The 25,407-nt window shown below is 47.2% G+C and overlaps 3 protein-coding genes and 1 long non-coding RNA gene across 5 annotated transcripts; 2 read left to right on the top strand and 2 right to left on the bottom strand.

Annotated features, from left to right (window-relative positions):
* The first annotated feature begins 271 nt into the window (after positions 1-271).
* Positions 272-2,437, top strand: LOC111077486 (partitioning defective protein 6). The gene is made up of 3 exons (XM_022371781.2): positions 272-611; positions 932-1,160; positions 1,236-2,437. The coding sequence occupies exons 1-3, from the start codon at positions 534-536 to the stop codon at positions 2,000-2,002; spliced, it is 1,074 nt and encodes a 357-aa protein (XP_022227473.1). The 5' UTR covers positions 272-533; the 3' UTR covers positions 2,003-2,437.
* A 1,132-nt stretch (positions 2,438-3,569) lies between these two features.
* On the bottom strand, positions 3,570-5,564 carry LOC111077487 (lymphokine-activated killer T-cell-originated protein kinase). Its single transcript, XM_022371782.2, has 3 exons — positions 5,197-5,564; positions 4,597-4,955; positions 3,570-4,541 (listed from the first exon to the last, which is right to left on the bottom strand). Exons 1-3 carry the CDS (start codon positions 5,454-5,456, stop codon positions 4,102-4,104), a joined length of 1,059 nt encoding a protein of 352 aa, XP_022227474.1. The 5' UTR covers positions 5,457-5,564; the 3' UTR covers positions 3,570-4,101.
* A 432-nt stretch (positions 5,565-5,996) lies between these two features.
* Positions 5,997-25,407, bottom strand: LOC111077489. Its single transcript, XM_041592677.1, has 10 exons — positions 24,516-25,407; positions 21,175-21,512; positions 20,380-21,048; positions 9,822-9,985; positions 9,400-9,757; positions 9,124-9,316; positions 8,819-9,050; positions 7,879-8,727; positions 7,651-7,790; positions 5,997-7,571 (listed from the first exon to the last, which is right to left on the bottom strand). The coding sequence occupies exons 2-10, from the start codon at positions 21,501-21,503 to the stop codon at positions 7,398-7,400; spliced, it is 3,108 nt and encodes a 1,035-aa protein (XP_041448611.1). The 5' UTR covers positions 21,504-21,512; positions 24,516-25,407; the 3' UTR covers positions 5,997-7,397.
* LOC111077492 lies at positions 11,059-11,668 on the top strand. 2 transcript variants are annotated; one of them, XR_005967688.1, is made up of 2 exons: positions 11,059-11,273; positions 11,455-11,668. It is a non-coding gene; the product is annotated as an uncharacterized LOC111077492 (long non-coding RNA). The 2 variants fall into 2 exon arrangements; XR_002608167.2 differs by having other exon boundaries at positions 11,059-11,333.

The following is a 25,407-nucleotide window of genomic DNA, read 5'->3' as shown; positions in this document are numbered from 1 at the left end:
AGGAACACACACTAGGGTTGTCTCGCTCTGGCGCACGCATATGGGCGCATCACAGCTGCAGTTGAAGTTCACACTAATTTCAATGCTACTATTTTGCAGCAATATATTATTTAATTAAAAGAGAAAAATATGCAGTAACTTTCAAGAAAGCGGCAATAAATTTAATTCATTAATTGGCAGTTACTGAGAAAATAAATTGCACTGAATTGCAGGGGCGGTGGTTCAGTGTGACCGTTTGCCAGCACTGCAGCGCATTCCGCACACATTGTGCATTCTCCAACACTCCAGAGCTGAGCGAGATCTACTACATCCATCTCCATCCATTTCTTTTATTTAATTAGTTTTAATTTAGATTTCTAATTCTAATTTATTGAAACATTTTAATTTCTGTGCCCCGCATTCCGTTCGGCTCGCCTCGCTCCGGTCCGGTTTGTCCGTGTGAGCCCCCGCCCACCGACACCGACACAGAAACAGAGCCAACCAGTGCCCCCTCCGTTGTGTGTGCGTTGCTGACAAAATTGTGTGTGGAAAAAATGTCCAAGAATAAAATAAACACAACCTCGGCCACGGCGACGGGCGCCGAAACGAATCTAATCGAAGTGAAATCAAAGGTGACTACTCCCAGGGAAAAGAAAACTACGGTGTTGTCCCGCTGCCGTGCCGCTCCCAGTCTGGCTACTAATACTAATCGGTCGGGGTCAGGTCGATCAAGCGGCGACAGCGGTGGCATTGCTGATTCATGCGTGTAGAATTGGCTATGCAAACGGGTTGCCAGAGCTGTTGCCTCCAGAGATCAGCAGCTGCTGTTGGCAGAGCTACCTACCAGTGGCTGAAGCAACAGGCCGTGCAACAGTTGTTGCAGGGTGAAATTTTCATTGAAATTGCAAATCAAATCGCGCTGGAACACCTCTAATGGCCTTTCCATTTTCAGTTCGATGCCGAATTCCGACGCTGGAGCTTCAAGCGCAACGAGACGGAGCAGAGCTTCGACAAGTTTGCGGCACTTATCGAGCAGCTGCACAAGCTGGCGAACATACAGTTTCTTATACTCTACATCGATCCGCGTGACAATGATCTGCTGCCCATCAACAACGATGACAATTTCGGGCGAGCGCTCAAGACGGCACGACCCCTCCTGCGTGTGATAGTGCAACGCAAAGGTGAGAGCTAACCCTCTACGTCTGCTTTCGTGCAACACGAATTGCACTTTAAATCCGACCTGTTTTCCCTCCCAGATGATCTGAACGAGTACTCCGGCTTTGGGACGATGAAGCCGCGCAACCTGATTGGCAGCATACTACTCGGCCACACGCCGGTTAAGACCAAGGCGCCATCGATATCGAAGCCACACGACTTTCGCCAGGTGTCGGCCATCATTGATGTGGACATTGTGCCGGAGACGCATCGGAGGGTGCGCCTTCTGAAGCACGGCAGCGACAAACCGCTGGGATTCTACATACGCGACGGAACTTCTGTGCGGGTGACGTCCAGCGGCCTGGAGAAGCAGCCGGGCATTTTCATATCGCGCCTTGTGCCCGGCGGACTGGCCGAGAGCACCGGTCTGCTAGCCGTTAACGATGAGGTAATCGAGGTGAACGGCATCGAAGTGGCCGGCAAGACTCTGGACCAGGTCACCGACATGATGGTGGCCAACAGCTCCAATCTGATCATAACCGTCAAGCCGGCCAACCAGCGTACGCTCACGTCCACACACCGCGGCTCCTTCTCGCGCAACAGTCAGCTCTCGAGCGGATCGCATCACACGAACCACACGAACACCTCCGATGAGATTGAGCATGATGATCAGGATGATATAGTCGACCTAACAGGCGTCACGCTCGACGAGAGTCCCACGGGCACCTCCTCCACCGGCAGTCACAATAATCATCAGCCACAAACGACGCAGCAGTCATCATCACCGCCCTCGCATCACCATCAGGCAGCCTCCAATGCGTCCACGATAATGGCCAGCGATGTGAAAGATGGGGTCTTGCATTTGTAAGCCTCCCAGCAGCATAAGTACTCAGAGCCAGGCAGCGACTAAGGAACGGAAAGCGACGAGCGTCATTGGAATGCCCAAACAAACCCACTAACGAACCACACATTTGATGGAACCAGAGAACTGTTCAGGCCTGTGGGTACATCAGTGGAAGATCGAAAACTTTCCCCGCATCTCAATAGTATCCAGTCAATTAAGCGTAAAGTTCAATGAGAGATCCCGACAGGCCTGGCAGTCATACACATATACACATATATAAAATGTTTATATATGCAGCTACACGACTTTCCCCATACATTCCACAGAAACACACATATACACATGTTCATTTGCACGTTTTTGACTGCAGTTGTCCCCTGTTTTTATCTATTTTCCATTTCATATTTATATGTGTATTTAAATTTGTAGGATTTATCCGTCATGTTATTATTCATAGTCCCCCCCGATGATGTTGCATTAGATTAGAACGAGATAGCGATGGAGATTGAGACAGAGCAGTAGAGAGAGCATCAAATGCCGAAAAGAGAGAGACAGAGAGAGAGAGAGGGAGAAAATCACTTAAATGTCCAACGTTGATTGTACAATTCTGAAAATCTAATAATTATACACTAGCACACACACATCCACGAATAACTGGTATCCAAAACATTCCATTTTATGTACTTCGACAAACAAAAACTCCCCCAAAATGATTGAAACTCCATATTTAAAGCGTGGATTTCTTTTATTATTGGGTGCGTTTTGTGTTTGTGGAACCTATTTTTAGCAAGAGATTTCTGTAAAATCGTTTTTTGTATGTCTGCTTTAAACTTTTATTCCAGATTTGTTTTGTTTATTTTACTTAATAGAATTTTTTTATTATACTATTTTTTTTTGTAATTTTACACTCGTGTTTTGTCGTAATGTGTCCAATACTCGTTCAAGTTGTTTGTTTTTTTTTTTGTGTAAAGGAAACCAATTTGTCATCAACATCTAGTGTAACGCAAGGAGAGGAGAAATCGGGAAGATAAAGTTAAACAAACACCAACAGCGCCTTCGCCTTCAAGAGAGCAATTCGATACTTTTTATATATTTACAAGAAAATATATACTTACAATAATGATAACGCATCTATGCATGTTATACACGTATCTATCTAGATCTAATTGAGCTATGCACACACTGTATACGCTTTAGTCAAATCGAAGAAAAGACATTTATAAGCAGAGTTTCAGATCTGCTCGACTTGAAGTTAACAATCAACATAATAATTACTACTTATGAGACAGACCGGACAGGCATTACTACCAATACCTTAGATAACTGATCGATCCAACTCTATGCATAACATATTATACACAGATATAGATGGAATGATCTAGACTAGTGACAGCAGCGAATCTTAAACTATATCTAAATGCGTTTCCATATCCCTTAGCCTACACCCAACCCGAACCATAACCGGTCGCGTTCGGTAATCCCATAGAGTCCCCAATTCCTAAACTCCAAATCCCGCAAATCTCGCAAAGTATGTATATTCCAGCTGAACAACTGAAAGACAGAGAAGAAAAGTACGAAAGAAAAACTTATATTTTGATGTATGTATTATTATTTTTTAATAAATCTAAGAAATTGTAATCGAACTAAAAGCAATTTTATTATTCTAAATGGGGTAAGTAGGTGTTATGAGCACACATCTGAGCAGATGAATAGTTTCGTCTGGATTTAAGCGTTTTCTAGTTAAAATAGTCAATTTCTCCCTTATTACATCTTTTTGGATACATATTCTACTTGGAGCATTCCCATGCTCTAAAAATGAGGATGTTTTGAGCTGTCAGATCCCATGAAATGATTCAGAAGCGCATTTCTGGCTCCATCTAAGCTCACTTGTACGGGAATTGCTCCGATTGTTTAACAATATTTATATATAGGCTTATATTACTTGTCCGTAAGGGTATGATTGATTAAATATTGGTTTTTTAGTTAGGGCATGATATACACTAAACTTCCAAGACATATGAAACATCTAGATAAATGCAATTTGATACCATGTACCATGGGTAACATTCAATGCAAGACGGTGGAAGATTAGATGCGGATGGGGCTTGTGAGGAGCAGCTTGTTTAAACGTTGGCTTCCCCTGAATTGGGCGGATTGTTCAGGAGGCACTCCAAGATGGTGCGGGCCGTCGGCCGATCCTCGCTTAACCCATTGGTGCACAAGTAGAATATCTCGACGATGGTGTTGTAGGCGTCGCTAAGCTCGAAGGCCTCTGGCAGGGGTGGTCGTGTCCCATACGCAGACTCGAGGCTACTCAGCATTGGATCGGTCTCCTTGTCGTCGTCCGTCTCTAGCGAGCTGTTTACCACGACGCTGGAGTCGTCCCCAAGGCAGACAACGCTCTCATGACCTCCTTCGTCGCCATCGATGATATCATTCAGAGTATGCGGCGGCACGAGGGCCAATGTTTCGTAGATTACAAGGCCAAAACTGAAGATGTCAGCCTTGCTGTCAATTGTGTCCATTTGGTCAATAACCTCTGGTGCGCACCATAGACTGGTGCCTGTAAGGACAGTGTTAATTCATTTATTTTATGTTTTTGATTGTGTGCGACTTACCTACGTAGCGATAACCGGAATCGTCACTGCACTTCACCTCATTTTTCTCATCCAGGGGCAGAGAAACTCCAAAGTCGCAGAGTTTGCAAACCTCAAATTCGCCCTTCACGAGCACATTAAAAGACTTGATGTCACCGTGGAGCAACTTGGCCTCGGTGTGCAGATAGTCCAGCGCCTTGGCAATGTCCATCATCATTCTGAAGATGTGATTAGCGCCCAGCGGTCCCAGTTCCTCGTCGAATCGCTCTTCCAGTATCGAGCCCAGTGAGGTCTTGCACATCTCCAGAGCCAGGCTGTTGACACCATCGGACGTCTGGATCTCGCCGCGGAAACCCACAATGTTGGGATGACTTAGTTTTCTGGAAAGGTAATTGTAGCAAATTTAATATAAAAGGCTAATGGCTAACGGTGAATGTTCCCCGTTGATCATTGTGTGTGTGTAATACACAGCTACTCTGCGCGACGGCTTATTTGTGCATATTCGTGCATCCACGAATCCAAGGAATCGAAGGACACACCAAAATGCAGGCTCACGAGCACGTGCATGTGTGTTGAACACTAAATTGCGCCATGTCGCCAGAGTACCGTCAGAGTACCCACCGCAAGATCACTGCCTCATGGATAATGCGGTCGTTGAAACTAGAGTCCTTATTTGCCAGTGAACGCTTGGTGATGCGCTTGATTGCCCACGGTGAACGAGGAAGGCCGAGGCGGGGCGAGCGATCCAGGCGGTAAACGTTTACGCCGGTGCCATAGCCCAGGGTCTTCAGCATTGGTGATGGCGGTATGCGAATCGGTGTACTCAAGTTCTGTACGTTCTCCATATGCAATTTACGTAGCTTGCCCCGCGGCGTTTCCATCTTGATGCGTGGCTGCTGAGGTGCGACAAAATTTACGACGGAAAAAGGTTTAAATTGTTCTTTAGACGATTTCAGTAAAACGACGCGCAAAACGCAGTCAAACCAAAGGGGGCACTATCGATAGTATCGATATTTTGCTGCTAGCCTCTACTATCGATGGTTTTGAGACTATCATGATAGTATCGAGCTACAGTCGTTGCGCTTTTGATATGTAAAAATTTGTAAACAAATCGACAGGTGGCATCTAATTTTTACAATGGACAAGTTCCTAAAAGGTTTCAATGGTTTTTTAATAATTATTTGAGCCCGATACTATCACGATAGTATCAATTGTTTTTTTTCATAACATTCAAAACTATCGATGACTTATCTATGAATCGTTTCACACTCTAGTTTGAACTAAAAATACAGCATTGTGCGTGAGTGTCACAAATACAAAGACAGGGCTGATTTCCGCAGTTGGCAGCACTGTTGACGAAGAGTTGCTCTGAAGAAAAATACTGACAAATCAAATGCATCAAATATACCAATTACTGATTTGAATTAGTTTTATTATCGGGTCCATTATTAATATGCAGTTAAAATCCTAGACTTTTGCAAGAACATTCCATTTTAAAATATTTTTTACTGGATGTGAATCTTCTTCAAAGTGCTTTGCAGCACTCTTTTTTGCCGCCTTGTTCTGAATAGACGCGCGCACCTTTAACCGTTTCTATTTGAATTTAAATTCAAGTGGTTTTCCCATTTTGATTCTCCTGGATGGCGTGCTTGTAATTTCATGGTTTTGTATATAGGTACACAAGTTTATTCTCTAATACACTATTTTAATATTAATTTAGATAAAAAAAAACAAATGCATAACAAACATTTAACATATTTCTCATAATTATTTTCCCTCATCGATTTATCTTCTTTTTGTATTTCTAGTTTTCATCGTACAATATATGTATGTATGAATGTATGTACAATATACATATATGCATATGTATTTACTGTTTGCTAATTTTACTTGGCTCACTTTCAACGAATGTGCCTGCCAAAATCATTCTATACTTTACAGATCGATTCTGTGAGGAGGGGGAATCGGAACCGAATTCCGATTCCGGATACTCTTATAGCCTAGCAACATTAAACATCTATAAAAAATTTTCGTACAGTAAATTTAGTTTAGCTACGCCATATACGTACACATGTGTGTGTGTGTGTGTGTGAATGTACATATGTACATACATATATAGTTTTACAGAAATTTGTTTACATTTTAGTGTTGTATAGTTATGCATGTAGGTATGTTTGTATCTATGTACATATGTATGTATGTATGTAGTTGGTAACAGTCTTTTATCACGTTTAGTTTTGGTTATGCACATGCTGCAACATGCATAATGTATGGTACATACGTATATAATTATATATATATATATATATATAGTTTAATTATATTCCGATTTAGACTAATAATTGTTAATCCTTCACATCCACTTTCCAGCACTCTTCGGTGTGCGACTCTAAATTTGAAGTTAACCAACACTAGCTCTACACATCTGTGTGACTAACATCTACATGGTATATAACGGTTAAAACAACGAACAAACAAACAAGTATGTATGCCTGCCTGTGTAGGGCTGTGGGGGCTGTGGGGCCAAGTGGGCAGGGGAGGAGGGCGTGTGTGGCCGGCAGGCATTTGAAAAGTATTGTATGCACGTTGTCTCATGATCACTCATGGATGGGTTCAGTAGTGTTTGATGCTTCCAACTAGATTAAAACTATGTGTTTGCTCCATCATTTTGTTGAGCTTGCTGCCAAGACAGTGTTATCACATCATCGATGAAACCCTTCTCTTCAGTCGAGAGCCGATCCTCCTCTCTCCGCTCTCCTCTCCTCTGTCTTTGTCTTTGTCCTCCTGTCTGCCAGCGCCAGCCTGTCTGTCTATCTGTCTGTTTAAGACGGCCTCGCTTGATCCTGACCTTGATCCTGTTCCTGTTCCTGATCCTGTCTGTGTGGCTCGGAATCCGAATTCTTAGTTGCACTGGCATTGCTGGCCTTGTTCTGTAGCTGCACCTCGTACTCGCTCTTGATGTTCACAAACAGTTCACTTTGCTTCTGATGCTCCTGCTGCAGTGTCAAAATTAATATCATTATCGACTAGGCTCTCATCAGAGGTGGGTGAGTCGCAGAGTGTGAGCCCACTTACCATGATCTCATCGAAACGCTGATTCGCATGAGGCAGCTCGTATCGATTGCCCTGGTCCCGTAGATTTCTGGCTACATTCAGCTGATGGGACAGCTTGCGTCCAATCTGGTCCAGGGACGTGTTCAGCACATGCTCGATTTCTGCCAGGATGGAGAGAAGTGTCGGGTGTCAGGTGTCAGTATATACATTTCCGGATCCATCCGGGAATATCCTGGAAAATAAGCTCACCTGTGCTGGGCATAAAGCGACGCTTTGCCATCTTAACATCCTCCTGTTCCGGTAGGGCTGAGCTGCTCCTCTTCTGGGAGGTTCCCAGTGGATTCGGGTCGGGTGTGAGCTGCATCTGGCAGAGATTGCATTGGGAGAGGGAGTCGCCACGTACGTGGCAGGTGCATTCTGGAAGGGAGCTTGGTGACTTTACTGCCGAGCTTTGAACGCCACGCAGATGCTTAGCTGCCGTCACATTGACCACGCTGATGCTCTTTGAAATTGAGGACTTTACGGAGGCAGCTTCTGGCGGAACCAGAGCCAAAGGTGGGGTCTTGGAGCTGCCTTGACCGTGGCGAGATTCCAACAAAACTGAGGCGTGGCCCAGGAAGGAGCTGTGATGCGGACGCGAATGATGCTGATGCTGCTGCTGTTGCGGATAGGAGTCACCGAACTCGAAAATGCTGCGACCGCCATCATCTTCGTCATCGTCTTCGTCGTCGTCGTCCTCCTCATCCTCATCGTCGTCGTCGCCATTCAGCTGAGACGGGTCCTCGTTGGACTTCTGCAAATTCTGGATGAGTCGCAGTACGGCCTTCTCCAGCAGCGCCGGATGCTCAGAGGCGGGCACATCGATGGTGGACTGCGGAATCTGCGTGTTGATGATCACCGAAAACTTCTTCTTCATCTCCTGAACGCGCCGCTTGCCTTCCTCATCGTCCAGCAATGTGTTGACGCAGACGAACGAATGCACCTTGTTGGTCTCCTTGTCGATCTCCAGGTAACCCTTGGACTGCAGGTAAATGATGTTGCCATTCCGGGTGAACAGACGGTACGTGGACTCACCATACGAGCTGTTACAGTCGTACACTGAAAGAGATTAGAGGATTGGGGTTGCGATTAGCTCGGACCAGCTGCAGCAGAGATCACTTGAGAGATCAAGGAGAGAGATGATGCTTACTCTGTCTCAGGGCCACGATCACCCAGCGTACGTCGTCATTGTGCATGAAGGTGAAGGGACTCAGGTTGCGCACCTCGTCTGTCATATAGCCCGCTACAATGCCGATTCGCTGATCGCAGTCGATGATTCGTCCGTCTATCAGGTGGCGAGTGCGATACTCCAGCGAATTGGCATCGATCAGCCGGCTGGCTATCTTCGGCGGACGGATGATCCGAGCACAGGCAGTCAGAACCTAAAGGATTGAAGGAACGATATCAGTGATCAGTGATCATGGACTGACTCCCGGAGAGATGGTCAAAACTTACAATGTCGTTGCCGCTGATCGTGTGCAGCGGAATGACATCGTCACGACCTCGCGTCCTCCGAATCAGCTGCAAGCTCGAGCTGAAGGTACTCGAGCGCACACCACGAGGCGCATCATCGCTCCGTCGGAAGCAGCCATCGATCTTCACCACCTCATAGGCTGTGGGCTCCGAACGGGGCCCCGCACGAGCCAATCTACAGAAATTCAAAGACGTTCAGACTGCAGTCCACGAAGCGATCCATAGATCAGTGATCATAGTGATCAGTGATAAACATACCGCACGCGAAAGCTGCGCCTGTCCTCGCGCAGTTTGCGATCGATGTAGTCCTCCTCGGACTTGCTGCGCAATCGCGGCTCTCCATCCGCTTCCGAGTCTGCGGCGTGAACATCGAAGAGATTCTCCAGCTCTGTGGGGATCAACTGCTGTTTGAGCATGTTCTGGTCCTCAGGATGGGTAATCTGCATGATGCTCTGGCCGTACAGGTCCGTCTGACAATGCCCCAGGTGCTGCTCGATGCTCGACGAGATCAGCAGTATGTGGCCATGGCAGGTAACGGTAAGGAAGAAGCTGTCCAGCATGCTCATCAGGGTATCCGTGATCTGGGGCCGCTGATGCTGTAACGTCCTGCCGAAGGCTATAGAAAATCCCCATTAGTTTTGCTATCGATGGATCATCGATCCTATTGAGCATTGACTTACCGTGCTTCAGCCGCAGTCCGTGGGCAGCAAAGCGCAGCACGGCTGTCTTGTCCACACGTCTCGGGGACTCTGCCACATGGGGTACCATCGTGGAGAGCTCCTGAATTGAGCCATTGAGTTTGTCGCGGCGGTTCTTTTCGGCCCGGTTGCGTGCCTCCCGGCCGCTTTAATGGAAACAAAGGGAGAGGGGTGTTAAATATGTAACGTAGCTTCCAAACGGTAACTAATCTATTTGTCATTGGGGTAGGTGCTGACTGGAGTTTCACAACAGTGAGTATGTCAAGAATGGAGTTCGTTAATGAGAATGAAACCAGCTGGAAGCTTGAGCTGAGGCATATGTGCCTCAAAACTGAGATGCTAGGAGGGGAGCTCTACACTGAAACAGAGCTGGGGGGTGAAGAGCGAGAAAGCGGAATAAAGAGAGAGTAAGCAAAACCCACCCTTAACTGCTAAGCTACTCTGCGTAGGTGTGATAGAGAGACAGAGGGAGAGAGTTCGCGAGGCTGGGGAGTCATCCAATGAAAATGGTTTTCTTCAGTGTGTCTATAATCCGGTTGATGGACGGACGGAAAGGCGGACATGCCTATGATCGGCTGCTGATGTATGTACTATATGCATGTAAATATATGTAACCACCATATATAAGTATAGCTACACATGTATAAGAGAATCCAAAGACTCATCAAAGGTGACATTTGCCGTCATCCAGACTGAACAAACCAATCGAGCCAACGATCTATTCCCCCCCTTCAGAGCGGGCATGACATTGTATCAATCAAAGCACACTCGAAAGCTTAACCGGCTCGCCTGTCTGCTGGCCGTCCATCGCATATACATACATACATACATACATACATATGTACATAGGGCGAATGCATGGCTCATGAATTGGCATTTGGTTGGGAGTTACGCAGTCGCAAATATTTCATGGCATGTACTACATATACATACATATATACTTGCCGGCTAGACGACCACATGGTACCCGACTCCCTCAGTCTATCAATAATCAATAATCAGCAAAGGCTGGCTTCCGTCCGGGCAGGGGTGTGCTGGGGGGCGGGTGCCACTGGAGGCGATCTAAGTGCAATGATCACGTACGATTTGGTTGCGATCGGTTCGGATCGATTCGATTGGCGCCATCGTCTTGAACTCTATTCTTTGGCTACCACTTTTGATTACATAAAGTTCTCTCTCCGTCCGGCTACCCCTTGGATGAGTAATATATACGGAAATGTGAGAGCATTGCGTTCGATTAGCAATTGCTGGCACATTGTTGCGTTCCCTCCGCTCAGACCCAGACCCAGACCCAGGCCCAGGCCCGCACTGATGTAATTTATTTTAGAACGCAATTGCAAAACAAGTTCGCAAACTACGAGTGCACACACAACACGGCGCCACGAAGTGCAGGAGTAATGTAAACAAAATCATAGGCGAGTGCAAGTAGTGCAGGTATTGTAGATATTTCGACTTTGGGATACCCGCTAATTTGCATCTGTGGTCTTTCTCAAGGTAAGGCCGCTTTACTTTTGGAAAATAATCCTTCACTCTACAGTGTACTGCTCGGTACTCAGTTTTGCTATATACGAGTGTACGAGTGTATGCAGTTTTATAATTTATATGTAACTTATAGAGTTTCAGTTTCCTTGTATCATAACAAGTGCGGATGCAGTAAAAACAAATGGATGTGGACTTATTTCAGTGGGATATCACAGGACTAAAAGTCATGTTGCTCCCACTTTAATAGTCACTGGGAAAAAGGGGCGCCATAGCGAACAAGATTGTGGCTGTTACAAATATTTACACGAATTTAATATATACATTTGTTTTAGCTGTGGCAGGACAGACATATGTGCACAGAAAACATAGATAGACATATGTGTACATACATACAAATATCGACTCTTTTGCACACATATAAACGAAGGATATATATGTACATATGAGTAACCCCCCTGTGGAGTACTCCATGAGTACTGGGTCCCCGAACACTAACTCACTTAAACTCGCACTAATTGAGAACATGGAGGGAGCATCGATGAACATATTGCACTCCAATGAAGTGCGAATATTCCGTGCCGTTTTGGGGGCAAAACTTAGCTAAAGCGTCTTAATAATCCCCCCTTATTAAGCTAAAATAATATGGGGGGGCACTCAAAGTCCTCAAGATGTTATCGGTAGATAATTAATCCGCCGCAAGACTCTACGCGTGCCGTTTACAAGAACTATTCACACGATGAGCAAAATGCGCAAGGCAGTCATAAAAATAGATAAATTCGGTGCACTCGAATGAAGTGCACTTTGCCAATTAGGACGGAATTAAGGCTAAAAGACCCCCTCGGAGAACTACCATCTTGCCGCGATGAGGGGGCTTAGTAAGCGTAAGGAACCCAAGAGCTTTACTGGCGGTAGCGTAATGCTGCCAGAAGGGCCACCCAAGCCAGGCAGGTCTTGGGGAGCGCCGAAGCAAAAAGTAGTTCACCCTGGCGGTAGGGATAAAACGCATCCGTTATGGGGGAATGTCCAGTAACGAAGAACCAGTTAAGGTGCAGGGAGTCGGAGACCCAGTACCGGCGGTGATTGGGGGTGCGAGCGCAGGCCCCCCGGCGTCGATATCCTGTGACTGCAGGAAACCCGAGATGGCAGTGGAGTGCTTGGCTGCCAAATCGTGTAATGCCACAAGCAACAGAAGGATCCGCAGGCAGAAAGGGACGATAGAGGATCTGGAACCGGGAACCACAGACGGAAGCTTCGTCTTCACTGGTCCCTCAGTGTCAGAGGCAGAGTTGGCTACCGCCTTCTCTCGACTCGGATACAGCGAGGAGCCGCAGAAGGCGGAGCCACAAGTCACGGCTCCCAATATCCAGGTCGACTCGGGTCCACTACCTGTGACGGATGAGAAGACGGAGGCTTACGCAAACGGCTGTCGGGATACAGGGCATCGGCAAAATACCTCCGCGGTATTAGCCAAAGACCCCCCGATACGCTGACGGCGAGGGAAAGGAGCCTCAAGAAGAAGCACGAGCAAAACGTGCGGAGGTACGAGCGGCTTAACGGAGTCGCTCCTACCAACGGAGACAAAGCCCCCCAAGCGCACACGCGGCGGTGACTGAGGACCCCAAACCGTCGACTTCAGCGTCAGCATCAGCTGGCACGAGACGAAGGTGGACCAACCCTCAACGTCATCGTCTGCGAACGCGCGAGGGAGAAAGGGGAAAAAGTTGTCCGGGAAGCAGAGGGGAAGACCACACCTCTGACGCAGAACACGGCGAGTGCCAAGGCACCACCAACGCCCTCTGTACAGAAGGCACCGGTGGAACCGACTGGTCGAGAGCCAAGGTTCAAGCGACAGAGAACGGACATCCACAAAAGCTTCCGAGTCGAAGAAGGCGAAACCAGAGGACATTCTGGCCAGCCTAGGATCGCCAGCCGAGCTGCAGGTAGCCATTATCGACCAAAGTCACCCAGAGGGGAAGATATCGGACGTAAATTGGCTGAAGGCAGAATCGGAGATCCTGACCGCCATGAAGGATGCCATTGTGCGCGCAGATAACCCGTTTGTCTGCGAGTTCAAGGGTATCAAGTGGTATAAGGGAGCCAAAGCAGTGGCCTGTGGCAATGCAGAAACTCTTGAGTTTCTCAAAACCACGGTCCAAGGTTTTGGTGAACTTTGGCAGGAGCGGCACTCCGCGTGGTCCCGACGGATCAGATTCCCAGGAGAACGATCATGAAGGTGTGGATTCCTCCCCCGATTAAGGCGGATGAGGACACACTCGTTCTGATCAAGGCGCAGAACCGGATCCTGGAGACATCGGACTGGACCATCACAAGAGCGATAGCGCGAGACAAGGGGAACGGCAAGGAACTCTGGATCAGCATTGGTCAAGAAAGCCTGGCCAAACTCCTTGCAACGGACTGCCGCATATCCTTTGGTATGGGCACCCTGGCGGTAGCAGTACCGCGACACCCCAGGTCCGCTGAACAGCATGAAGGTGGTGCAGATTAACTGCATCACTCAAGTGTACCATCGGCGGACCTGCTGCGGTTTATGGAGGAGAAGGCGGTGGACGTGGCCCTCATCCAAGAGCCCTGGATCGTAAGTGAACGGGTTCGGGGACTGAACGGTCGCGGATACCGCCTTCTCACGCCACACCCGCGGGTAAGCCAAGAACCTGTATCGTGGTAAGGAACGAGCTTAATGTTCTGTTTTCTTCCGGGTACAGCACTCCGGACCTAACGGTGGCACTATGTGAGAGGGAGGACGGGAAAAACCTATACCTAGCCTCTGCATACCTGCCGTACGAAGAGAAGACCCACCCTCGGAGGATGTCAGGGCCCTGATCCACCAAGCGCGGAGGGAGGGACTTGATATTGTCTTAGGCTGTGACGCGAATGCCCATCACTCCCTCTGGGAAGTACGGGACAAATTCTAGAGGAGAGTCGCTGTTTGAGTACATTCTGTCCACAAATCTTGTTGTGTGCAACCGGGGAGACCACCCCACCTTTCGCAACAGGAACCGTGCAGAAGTTATAGATATAACACTGGCCTCGAATAGCGACTCCCTTACCATCGATGACTGGCACGTGTCCAGTGAGTGTTCCTTTTTGGACCACTACAGGATAGTGTACAGCATCAAATGGAACAAGGAGAGGCCCAAGGCCTACCGCAACCTCAAGCGGACAGACTGGAACCGCTTCTCCGCAACCGTACAGAAGGTGCTGCCTAACCCACCGGAAGGGGATAATTCAAACGGAAGCACTAGAGAAAGCTACGCAGACAGTCACTAATGCTCTACAGATGGCGTTTCTCAAATCCTGCCCGATCAGCCGACCCCCAAAGTCCAATCACAACCCGTGGTGGACACGGGAGTTGAGCGAAGTCAGAAAGGAATCGAGGAAACTCTTCAATAAAGCAAAAGTGACAAACACACAGGAAAGTTGGGACGAGTATCGCCGCAGCTTCAATACCTACAAAAACACCTGTAGGAGGGCGAAAAGGGAATCATGGGCAGCCTTCTGCGATGCCATAGATGGTACCACTGAGGCCTCAAGGCTTCGACGCGTACTGTCGAAGGCACCCACCACACCAGGCCTGCTCCGCAGCCAGGACGGTACCTTCGCAGAGAGCAGCCAAGAATCCCTGGAGCTCCTCATGAGTACTCACTTCCCGGGTTGCTCAGATGTCACCGGTGACGAATCCAACGCCACCAACGACACTGAGGATCATCCAGGAGAGGAAATCGAGGATCTCATACGAAATATAATGGCACCAGACAAGATTATCTGGGCCATTAAATCATTCAGTCCCTACAAGTCACCGGGACCGGATGATATCCGACCAGCCATGCTGCAAGCAACTTGCCTGCACCTACTACCATGGCTGAAGAAAATATTCGAAGGATGCCTCCTAACTGGGTACGTCCCCCATGGGTGGAGGGAGGTGAGAGTGGTCTTCATCCCCAGGCCGGGAAGATAAACCACATCTCCCCAAAGGACTACAGACCCATCAGTCTGTCGTCATTTTTGCTTAAAACGATGGAGCGACTGATGGATCTATATATAAGAACCAAGCTAGACAAACAAGTGTTCAGTGGAGCTCAGCACGCCTACCTCAAAGGTAGATCAGTTGAGACCGCACTACACGAAGTTGTTGGGCATATCGAAAGGAGTCTAAGCTATAAGGAATATGCCTTGGCGGCCTTTCTAGATATAGAAGGGGCCTTCAACAACGTCAGGATCGAGTCAATAACGGCCGCACTGGCCAAGATTGGCACACACCCGACGGTAACCGGATGGCTAGACAGTGTTCTCAGAAGCAGAACGATAAGCGCCAATCTAGGCTCCTCCTCGTCAAGAAAGACGGTCACACGAGGTACTCCGCAAGGGGGAGTTATATCCCCTCTACTGTGGAACCTGGTCCTCAACGACCTCCTTCTTCAGCTGGGGAGGAGCGGATATAAGGTTACGGCCTATGCAGACGATTTAGTAATACTGGTAACGGGTAAATTTCTGCCCACAATCAGTGACCTTCTGGAATCTGCACTGGCCACTACCGCCAGCTGGGCACACCAGAACGGTTTGGGGGTCAATCCTCAAAAAACAGAACTGGTGCTGTTCTCACGAAGATATAAGATACCGAGTTTCAAACTACCAGCAATCGGTGGAACGACACTCGAAGCTATCGAGCGAAGCCAAGTATCTTGGTGTCATCCTTGACTCCAAACTCTCCTGGAAGAGAAACACGGAGGAAAGGAAGAAAAGGCAATGGCAGCTTTCTACACCTGTAGGAAGACTTTTGGACGAACATGGGGCTTACAGCCGCACATCATCCAATGGATGTATACAGCGGTAATAAGACCCATCCTGACATACGGAGGCATGGTATGGTGGGAAGCGGTTAACACCAAATCCCACCTGGAGAACCTCCGTAAAGTCCAACGGACAGCATGCCTTGGGGTCACCGGATCTCTCAAATCCACCCCACAGGCAGCTCTGGACACCATGTTAGGCCTGGAACCGATAGACCTTCATCTTAAGTGCAAGGCTGAGACAAGTGCCGCTAGGCTATTAGCCGCGCACTTCTTCAAGCCATCGCCTTATGGCCACGCCACTATACTCCATATGGAAGATAGTGGAACGGCCAGGTGGAGTGACTACTGTGTCTCAGAGTTCTCATGGAAAAGAAACTTTAAAGGACACATACCGGATAGGGAGGAATGGAAGAGTAACACTGTCCTGGGGCAGAACGAGCTCTCCATTTTCACCGACGGGTCAAAGACGGCCGAAGGGACAGGAGCTGGAATCTTCTCCGAAGAACTAGCAACCAACATATCCCTAAGACTACCAGACTGGTGCAGTGTATTCCAGGCGGAGATATATGCAGTATGGCAAGCGGCAAAGTTGGTATACACCTTGGAGATACCTCCGAGGAACATAGCAATCTGCGTTGACAGTCAAGCTGCCATCAAAGCCCTGGTATCCTGCAAGACCACAAGCAGACTCGTACGTGATACGGTGGACGCACTAAACCAGATCAGCGCGCACTCAATCACACTCACGTGGGTTCCGGGTCACACCGACATAGCGGGCAACGAGAGTGCGGACGAGTGTGCCAGAAATGGATCGGCCAAGCCAATGGCGGACGCAGTCAGCGACATAAGGAGACCACTACGAGACATCATCTCGCAGATGATGGGCCGAGCCAGAACGAGATCGGACAGGAGGTGGAACACCACACCAAACTGTGAGATCTCTCGCTCGCTCTGGCCCCACTACGACCTTAAACGCACCAAGACTCTCCTAAGCTTCAGGAAGAGTCGGGTGCGAACACTGACGGGAGTTATAACGGGGCACTGTGTCATCGGCCGCATGGCCACAAGGTACAGACTGCCCCACCATGACTTCTGCCGCAGCTGCGGGGACGAGGAGGAAATAGAGAGCATCCAGCACCTTCTCTGCAACTGTCCTGCACTCATGGGGAGACGTCACCGAATACTCGGTGGAGCCTTCTACGAAGACCTGGACAGCCTGGCAAACATGCCTCTGGAGAAATTGGTGCTCTTTATAGAGGCCTCGGGATGGTTCGCGAAACCTCCCTAGGCACCGGACAATATCCCGTGACGAGTGTGGGCATCACAATGGGCAGACTTGCCTCCGAGTGACCTCGACTTCAGTCGAGCAGCCCTATAAACCTAACCTAACCTAAGGCTAAAAGAGTTGCAAAGGAGATCAGAAAATGCAATTTGAGACATCAGACTAAGCTCATTGTAAGAAGTTTTGCGTATAGAAAAACGTAAAGTTTGTGATTAACATAAACACGGGAACGCTTGTGGCAACCACGGGAAATTGTCTTTTTTTTCATTCTGGCTCTTTACTCTTCAAGTACCGGGTATACCAATATGTACAGTTGTGTTCAATGAAATAGTAGTGCCGCACCTCACTACTTTCAAAACTCTTTTTGAGATATTTCTAGTCCTTCAAATTGAACAAGTGACACCTTTGCGGAATGCCTGGAAGGTAAGCATTGGAAACTCGAAGAAACCCCCTTACATTTGCATTCCATCTTCTTGTTTTTCATGACTTTAGACAACTACCCATGATATCTGCTGTTCAATGAAATAGTAGTGCTGGGTTAAATTTATTTTTAAAAATGAAAAAAACAAAGCAAATTAATTTAAATAAGTCACCATATCAAATAATTTGATAAAAGAAAGTTTTTTACATAGCGGTTTTGATTTGATTGAAGCGTTGAAGAAATCATTGCTCGGTCGAGAAGAGGAGACTTAAGATTTAGACTAAAAACTTAAGGCAGGAGGCATAATGGGGTTGAAAACTAAGTTGTATGCGCTCTCACAATTGTGTTTAATGAATTAACTATAAAAAGTAGACTGAAAATCGATTTTGTATTCGAAAAACATATTTTTTAGAGGATGGTCGGCGATGGTCATAGGCAAGACCATGCCTTCAATATCCTCAAAAATTATGAAAAAAATGTTTAATCGCTCTGTCAGTGATGTGATTTCATGGGTATTCGGCTTATGTCATGTAAAACAAAAAGATGGAACTCAAATGTGTGGATATTTCTTTGGTTTTCTAATGCTTACAGTCTGTTTTATTTAAAAAGGTACCATTTGTTCAATTTGGATAGCTGGAAGTGTCTCAAAGAGTGTTTTGAAAGTGATGAGGTGCGGCACTGCTATTTCATTGAACACAGCTGTACGTTGAAGGCAGATGGCTCTTAAGGGTTCTATAGATTTTAGGCTACACATTGCGTATGGGAGAATTGAAATTGTTTTGCATTCTCTTCTCATCGATTTGGATATTTCAAATAGTTGAGTTTGCTTTTATTGTAAATAAAATATGAGCTTAAAGGGGAAAATGTGTCATTTGTATTCGAGCTTTAAAAAACACTCGACTGGAATAGCTCTGTATCAGCGTTGGGAACACTTCTATAATTTTGTGAGAGTTTTAGTTTTTAGTTTTCGCATTCTCAGCCCCATGTCTGGGGCGTGGAATCGTGTGTATTTTCTTTTTTGCATTATTGGGCAGTCTCTTTTGAACTTTTCGCATGTGCGTCTGGCTGGGCTGGCGCAAATCAGCTGGCGATGAATATTAGTAAGTCTCGGAGCTATGGGATCAGCTGGGAGCCAGGACGTGCCCACCGCTGCTCTCAGTCATTATGTAAGCCAATAAGAGCATTATTAATATACATATCTACTGTTCTTTCGAATTGGATTTGCCGCAGTGCCTTTGTTGGTATCCAACCACGCAGCAGGATTAAATCTACCGGCTACACCCTGCAATAAATCAGGTGCACTTGTTGTTGCGCCGGTGTTAGTGGTTCTAGTGCGGGACAAGTGGTCAGTTAATGTGGATTTTGGGCACTCGATGTGCCAGCTTTTCAGCTGATTGCAAGTTCTATTCCGTGTGTGCATGGCATTGTGCATGAGTATGTACATACATATGTTGTATGTGTGTGCCATACTCATCAGAATATTCTGTGTGTGTGTGTGCGTTTGTGTTATTGTTTACACAACTTGTTGCATTTTTGCGCTGAATGGCAAAGCGAGACAGAGCTACGCCAACTGTTCGTTCGGTCTCTCTTACTGTTGTTTGCTGCCTGTTGCTACAATGTAAGCGATAACTGTACTGACTCTCGCCGCACTCCCGCTCTCTCTCTCTCTCTCTCTCTCGCTCACTGTTGAGCTGCAATACACTGCACTGCGACCTTGAAACCATGCAGAATCAGGGGCATGGGATGGGAAATACAGCAGTGAGACAGGGACGGCGATGCAAACTCATCGAAACGCATGGGATTTCGGATAAGTCAAGCAGTGCAACGGTAAGCGTACGAGTGCAGCAGCAGCCAGAGCAAATATGTGCATATGAGTGCAAATAGAAATATTGCAAAGTAAATGAGGAAACAAATTCCATATTCTGTTTATGGTCTGTCAATCAATGGAGTGGGCTGCCTGCCTGCCGGAGGGATTCGTGGCTGCCCGTTAGGAGGGGCAGCTACACGCGTGTGCAGCTCTTTTCTGGCCGCAAATTGGCCAAAATGATGAATGAGCTGAGAATGAGAATCCGAATGTGGTCGCGGGTTGTCCTGAGTACGAAAATAAATCAGGGAACAAAACAGATTTTGATAAAAATATAGCGACCCCCCGGAATCGGCACCATGGGCGAGGCCTAATCAGCCGCAGAGAGGTGGGTCACGCCGCCACAAGTGTGTCTCGAGCTAGGGAGGGAGGCCGACGGAGAATGTCAACGACGTCAGCAGCTAATTGAGAAGGGCAATCTTCAATCAGACCAGACACTCGACGGGTGGCGTGGAAGGAGGGAGGTGCGTGGCAGATATGAATGGTAAACAAATTGGCGCCTGCGTCTCGGCCACGGGTTGACTCCGTCTCAATTTTCACAGTGGGGGGGAGTCGTAGAGAGTCGTAGAATGGGGCATCGTAGCATCGGAGGATCGAAGAGTGTTAAAGGGCGTGGGGGGGGGGGGTTGCTGGATCTGTGGGTAAGAATGGTAAGGAAAATGGAGGATTGGTGGACTCACCTATTTGACAGCTGGAACATCTCCATCATGGTCTCGTGTGGATGCGGGTGTGGATGTTGATGCAAATGCTGGTGCTGGTGCTGCGGATGGTGGTGCGAGTGCGGGTGCGGGTGCTGGTGCGGATGCTGGTGCGGATGCGGCGCTGGCATATGTGGATACTGATGATGCAGCGGATGCAGGTGTGTCGTATGAGCGCCAAAGGATCCGGGTCCTGGTCCCGTTCCCGTTCCCGTTGCGGAACTGCCATCTGCAGCCGGGCCGTAGCCGCCATAGCGACCAACGGCGGCTCTGACTCCAGATCCCGCTCCGGATGAGCTGTACGGCGAATTCGGATACCACATATTCGGATAGAAGCTAGGCGAGGCCGCTCCGTGCGGACCGTGCGACAGGCCCGGGGAATGTGCATAGGGATGCCGGCGGCCGCCCCCGCTTGAGCTCGAGCCCGCCGGCGATCCTCCAGGGGTACCCGGCATTCCCATTCCGGACACTGGACTGGCCGGCGATCGGTAGTTGAAGTGGTACACTGAACTCGATGGCGGACGCAGCATCAGTTCGCAGTTGGAAGGCGTTGGCGACTGGAAGTAGCTGTTCGCTGCACTCCCGCTGCCGCTCGCCCCGTAGTCGGAGCCCAGCACCGAGCTGTCGTTCTCGTCCGGATAGCTGTCGTCCAGTTCGTTGCTGCCATCGGCATCGCCATCTATATCGTCGTCCCTAACCGCACCGACACCGACACCGACACTTTCGCTTTTCTGGTTTGTTCTGCCGGCTGTTTGCGGTTGCAGTTCTAGTTCCAGTTCCAGTTCCGGAGCTGGAGCTGCAGCTGGATCAGGCTCCGCATCGCCGGCATCTGTGTCGGGATCCCAGTCAATGGCGCTGGGATCGTATTCGGCCAGGTTACAATCGGTTTTGCCCAGCGAGAGGAGGTCGGTGTCAAAGACGGAGCCAGCTCCGCTGCCAATGCCGCTTTCAGTTCCAAAATCAGTTCTGCTAACAGTTCCGCGCGTGGAACCAGCTCGCGTTGTCGGCGCTGGTGGCTCGTCAAAGTAGGGAATGTCTTGCTTGAGATCTTCCACGTCCTGACTCTGACTCGTGGTGGAGTTTCTGCTCCGGCTCGTCCCCTCCATTTTCACCAGCTGAAACGGATAGATAAAGATAGATACAGACATGGAGACATGGAGAGAGAGCAAGAGCAAGAGATCGAGAGATGAGAGTTAAATCATTGGTGGCGGGGGCTTGACCTGTCAATTACTCAATCAAATAATTCGATTGTTGATTATTAAACTGTTGTTGCTGTTGTTCCAGTATTCGTATTTGTTTTTTTCTCGTTTGTTTCCATTTCCATTCGTTTTCGAAACTATTTTTGAAATTAAAAATAGACCGAAGAAATGAAACTAAAAAGAAGTCCAATTGGACGTTCCTGAACTTTTTTATGATCGAACTCGTAAAATTCTAGCGGCGGCAATAAACGACTGTGAGTCATGGGCGGCGGGGGAGGGTACCGTGAAGGGCGCCAGTGTGTGACAAAAAAGTAAAAGTCAAAGAACTAGTGAAGCATAAATACACACATATACATATATTGTTGGTTATTTATATGCGACTCTTGTCCTAGTGCCGCCTATAAATAATACTCAAACTACAGACCCGAGTATATAAATAATATATGTACATATGTACAACATCGAGCCAGGGACACACATATATCAGCGTTTTCATGGCAGATCTTTGAACTATATTTACTCCTCGCTTTGTCCATTCCATTTCCTTTGTCACACATATTTCTTGCTTCATTGTTTGATCGGGGGAGGGATTGGCCGTGTTATACTTTGGTTCTCTCTCTCTCGAATTCTCGACCATCAACAGCTACCCTAACCCTGGAAAATGGGAATTATTCACTACCCTATTACTCATGAAAAAATCCTATCCCCAGCAATAATTGTCTCACATACTTTATAATCTAATTAATATAATTTTCCATTGATGCACTACAGAGTGTCTGTAAGGGTATGTGGCTGGAAAAAGTGCGGACAGTACGGACAGTGCGGACAGTACGGGAGACAGTCATATCACTCATTTGTGTAAATAGATGCATTCTCCCATTGATTGGCCATATCCCCCTGCGCTTCCATCGGTTTTCTCTGTCGCATTCCAGCTATCAGTCACCCCCACCCCCTACGCCTTCTTTGGGAATTGCACCGCCTTTACCTTGCAATTGCAATCTTGGAAGAAGTACAAGTATCTGGGACTGGGGACAGTGTGGACTGAGCAAATACGGAACCCCAACAAATACTTGACAAGAAAGTAACTAATATGCAATTCGAGTGTTCCTATTTTTAATTGATTATCATACCCTTTTCAAGTACAGACATATATTGTATTTGCTTCCCACTATGCTGTAGTTCAAGTTCTGTATTTTTGTACAAGCGAAAGGATCGAAAATCTGATTTGGTGTATGGTATTTTTGTACTCTTCATTTTACACGCAAATCAACTTTATGTTAAATGTTTAACAGGCTTCAACAATTAATCAAAAACCTGTAATGTCCACAATTATTTGAGATATGCATATATAACTAAATTTAGAACTTAATTTTGTATGTGGACATTTTGGAAGTTACCTCATGTATTTCTTCTAACCTCAATGAAAAAATAATGAAGTGTTTTAGGCAGCAATGAATAATTGCGATCTATTTTCGAACTTATGTATGTATTGCCCGTGGATTCAGATTCAGTCACCAAAAATTATACATGTGAATTGATTCCATTTCCGTGACAGACAGACATTCTTCGGACAGACATTGTCAAACCAAGCAGATGAGATGAGATCCGCTCTAGGTACATACATACATACATACATAGCGGGTATCCCCCGGTCGAAATACTCGACTGTAGCGCGCTTATTTATTTTCTCTAGTCTCATACTTTGTTTTGTAATTGTTCTCGAGTGCATGGCAAATAGTAGGGGTAGAGAGGAGACAAGACACAGACATGTCAATTGCTGCCAAGATCGCTAGACGGCGTTTAGCATGGCTTAAAATCTAAGCAATTAAAGGGTTAGCAACATAGTATAGCGCGTCTCAGAGGATACTCTCACAGAATCCCCCTGATTGGATGCATCGTAAATAAAAGCTATTTCCCTTGACTCCCTTCAAATACCATTCAGAACTGTTAAGCGATGTGTAGTCTTGCTTATCCTTATAGATGATACAGAAATATGCGATTACATGTCATCCCATAGGCGAGCATAGGCGAAGAAACGTTGCCGGTTCCGCTTTATTAGGCCTCAAGCTAGCTGTGTAATTTAGATATGATATTTATACGGTCGGGTCGGGTGAGTGTGTGTGTGTGTGTGTTGGGAAATTATAATCTTCGTATTTAACATGAATATGGCATTTGATAACCGGCCAGTGTCGACAACGACGACTCCGACGACTCCGACTTGTTTGCTCTTCTCGATTGTTTGTGTTTGGGCCAATGACCATGGCCAGACACCCACAAATTTGTTTTTGTTGATTTGCAAGAGCCACGCATTTATTGTGTGGGGTATGGCTGAATTTTTGAGTACGAGTATAAGGTTTAAGGAATTTAACTGCTATCTGTAAATACATAGAGAAGTGCACCCACAGTGCCCATCTGCCTCAGAGGAAGGGGTCAGCTGTTCTAGCCCCTAGAATTCGAGTTGGGATACCCGATGGAGAGCAGCCAAGAGATCTGGTATTGAATAAAATGCATATGTACATATGTATGTGTGTGTGTATGTACATAGATCCCACTGAAGGTTAAACCGTCACAATGGACGCCAAGCCAAACTTGCTGATATGTAGGAGAGTTGGATGGGAGTGCTTTCACAACGTGAAGAGGGGAGCTAACGTGTAGATCTAACGGTTTCAGTGGCTGTCGCCACCTTTTTCTCCCCATTCCATTGCCCATTGCCCATTGCCCATAGCCAGTTCCCCTCTGCCCTCTGCCCTCTGGGTACTCCTCACTGACGTTCAGCCTTGAGCCCAACATACATAAATCAATCATTAAATATTTACGTCCAACACTAACGGTAACAATAACAACAACCATAACAATCAAATAAAAGCGAAAAAGAGATGGAGCGACGTTTGGAGAGAAGCAAAAATCAATTTCACTTACATATTTTGCGCTGTTTCTTCGTGTTCTGCATGAAGCGAGCGTTCGAAAGCTTTTTCCTGCTCTCACTCTGCTCTCTCTCTGCTGTGCTCTGCTCTGCTGTGTTTTTGGGGCTGCAAGCTTTCTCCTCCCGCTCAATCTCTCGCGCGCTCTGTCCGTGTGGTTTGTTTATTTCGATGGCGCACTGCCTCTGCCCCCGCTCCGCTCCGCTCCGCTCCTTTTCGCTGTCTCTGGTGGGCAGACAAGACTGTCCGTCTCGCTCTGTCTGCCTCCAGTGGGGGGATTTCGGAGTGAAGTGGCGCGGCCAGGAGTGGTTTGCCTGCTAGCGTCAGTGGCAGGGGGTGTTGGGAGGGCGGTGGGGGGGGTGGGTGGTATTAGCAATTTATATATTTTGTATTACTTTGTTGTTGTACTGATAGCTCTGTTGTGCAGTTGCAATTACGGTTGTTATCTTTTCGGGCACACTTGCTGTACGTTTTATTAAGTCGGTTTTTCTTGCTGTCCCTATTTTTGGTTCTTTGTACTTAAATTTGCGTGCATTTTAATTTTTCAAAATTTTGAAAAAAAAAAAATGAACAACAACAGAAAAACAGTAACTGGCAGAATTATACTTTAAGTATTTTGTTTGTTTGTTGTATTGTCTCTTCTGGTACTTTCCCCTTTTCGGCGTTTTTTGGTTGCTGTTTACTGGTGGTGCATTCATTGTCCACTCCACTGGTTACAGTATTTCAGTTAACTAGGTTTGCTGTGAATACATTTTCAATTTGCTAGTTTTCTGGTCATTGGAAGTGGAATTTTGTCCATTTTCCTGCATTACACTCTGTAGTATATTTTTGGCGGACGGGAATTGGGAGTAGGTTTTCAGTTACATTTTTAACGTGTAGCTGCTTTTTTT

Source organism: Drosophila obscura, unplaced genomic scaffold (genome assembly GCF_018151105.1).
Source record: "Drosophila obscura isolate BZ-5 IFL unplaced genomic scaffold, ASM1815110v1 contig_185, whole genome shotgun sequence".
In the NCBI taxonomy this organism is placed as follows: domain Eukaryota; kingdom Metazoa; phylum Arthropoda; class Insecta; order Diptera; family Drosophilidae; genus Drosophila; species Drosophila obscura.
This window is presented reverse-complemented; position numbering and strand designations above follow the sequence as displayed.

Coding starts and splice junctions, on each gene's coding strand:
- LOC111077487 (XM_022371782.2), bottom strand. CDS start 5,456: ATGGAAACGCCGCGGGGCAAGCTACGTAAATTGCATATGGAGAACGTA. Junction 4,956..5,196: donor CATGAGGCAGTGATCTTGCG/GTGGGTACTCTG, acceptor TTACCTTTCCAG/AAAACTAAGTCATCCCAACA. Junction 4,542..4,596: donor TTCCGGTTATCGCTACGTAG/GTAAGTCGCACA, acceptor CTGTCCTTACAG/GCACCAGTCTATGGTGCGCA.
- LOC111077489 (XM_041592677.1), bottom strand. CDS start 21,503: ATGGAGGGGACGAGCCGGAGCAGAAACTCCACCACGAGTCAGAGTCAG. Junction 9,317..9,399: donor AGGCGCAGCTTTCGCGTGCG/GTATGTTTATCA, acceptor GAATTTCTGTAG/ATTGGCTCGTGCGGGGCCCC. Junction 7,572..7,650: donor AGCGTTTCGATGAGATCATG/GTAAGTGGGCTC, acceptor TTGACACTGCAG/CAGGAGCATCAGAAGCAAAG.
- LOC111077486 (XM_022371781.2), top strand. CDS start 534: ATGTCCAAGAATAAAATAAACACAACCTCGGCCACGGCGACGGGCGCC. Junction 612..931: donor TAATCGAAGTGAAATCAAAG/GTGACTACTCCC, acceptor TTCCATTTTCAG/TTCGATGCCGAATTCCGACG. Junction 1,161..1,235: donor TGTGATAGTGCAACGCAAAG/GTGAGAGCTAAC, acceptor TTTCCCTCCCAG/ATGATCTGAACGAGTACTCC.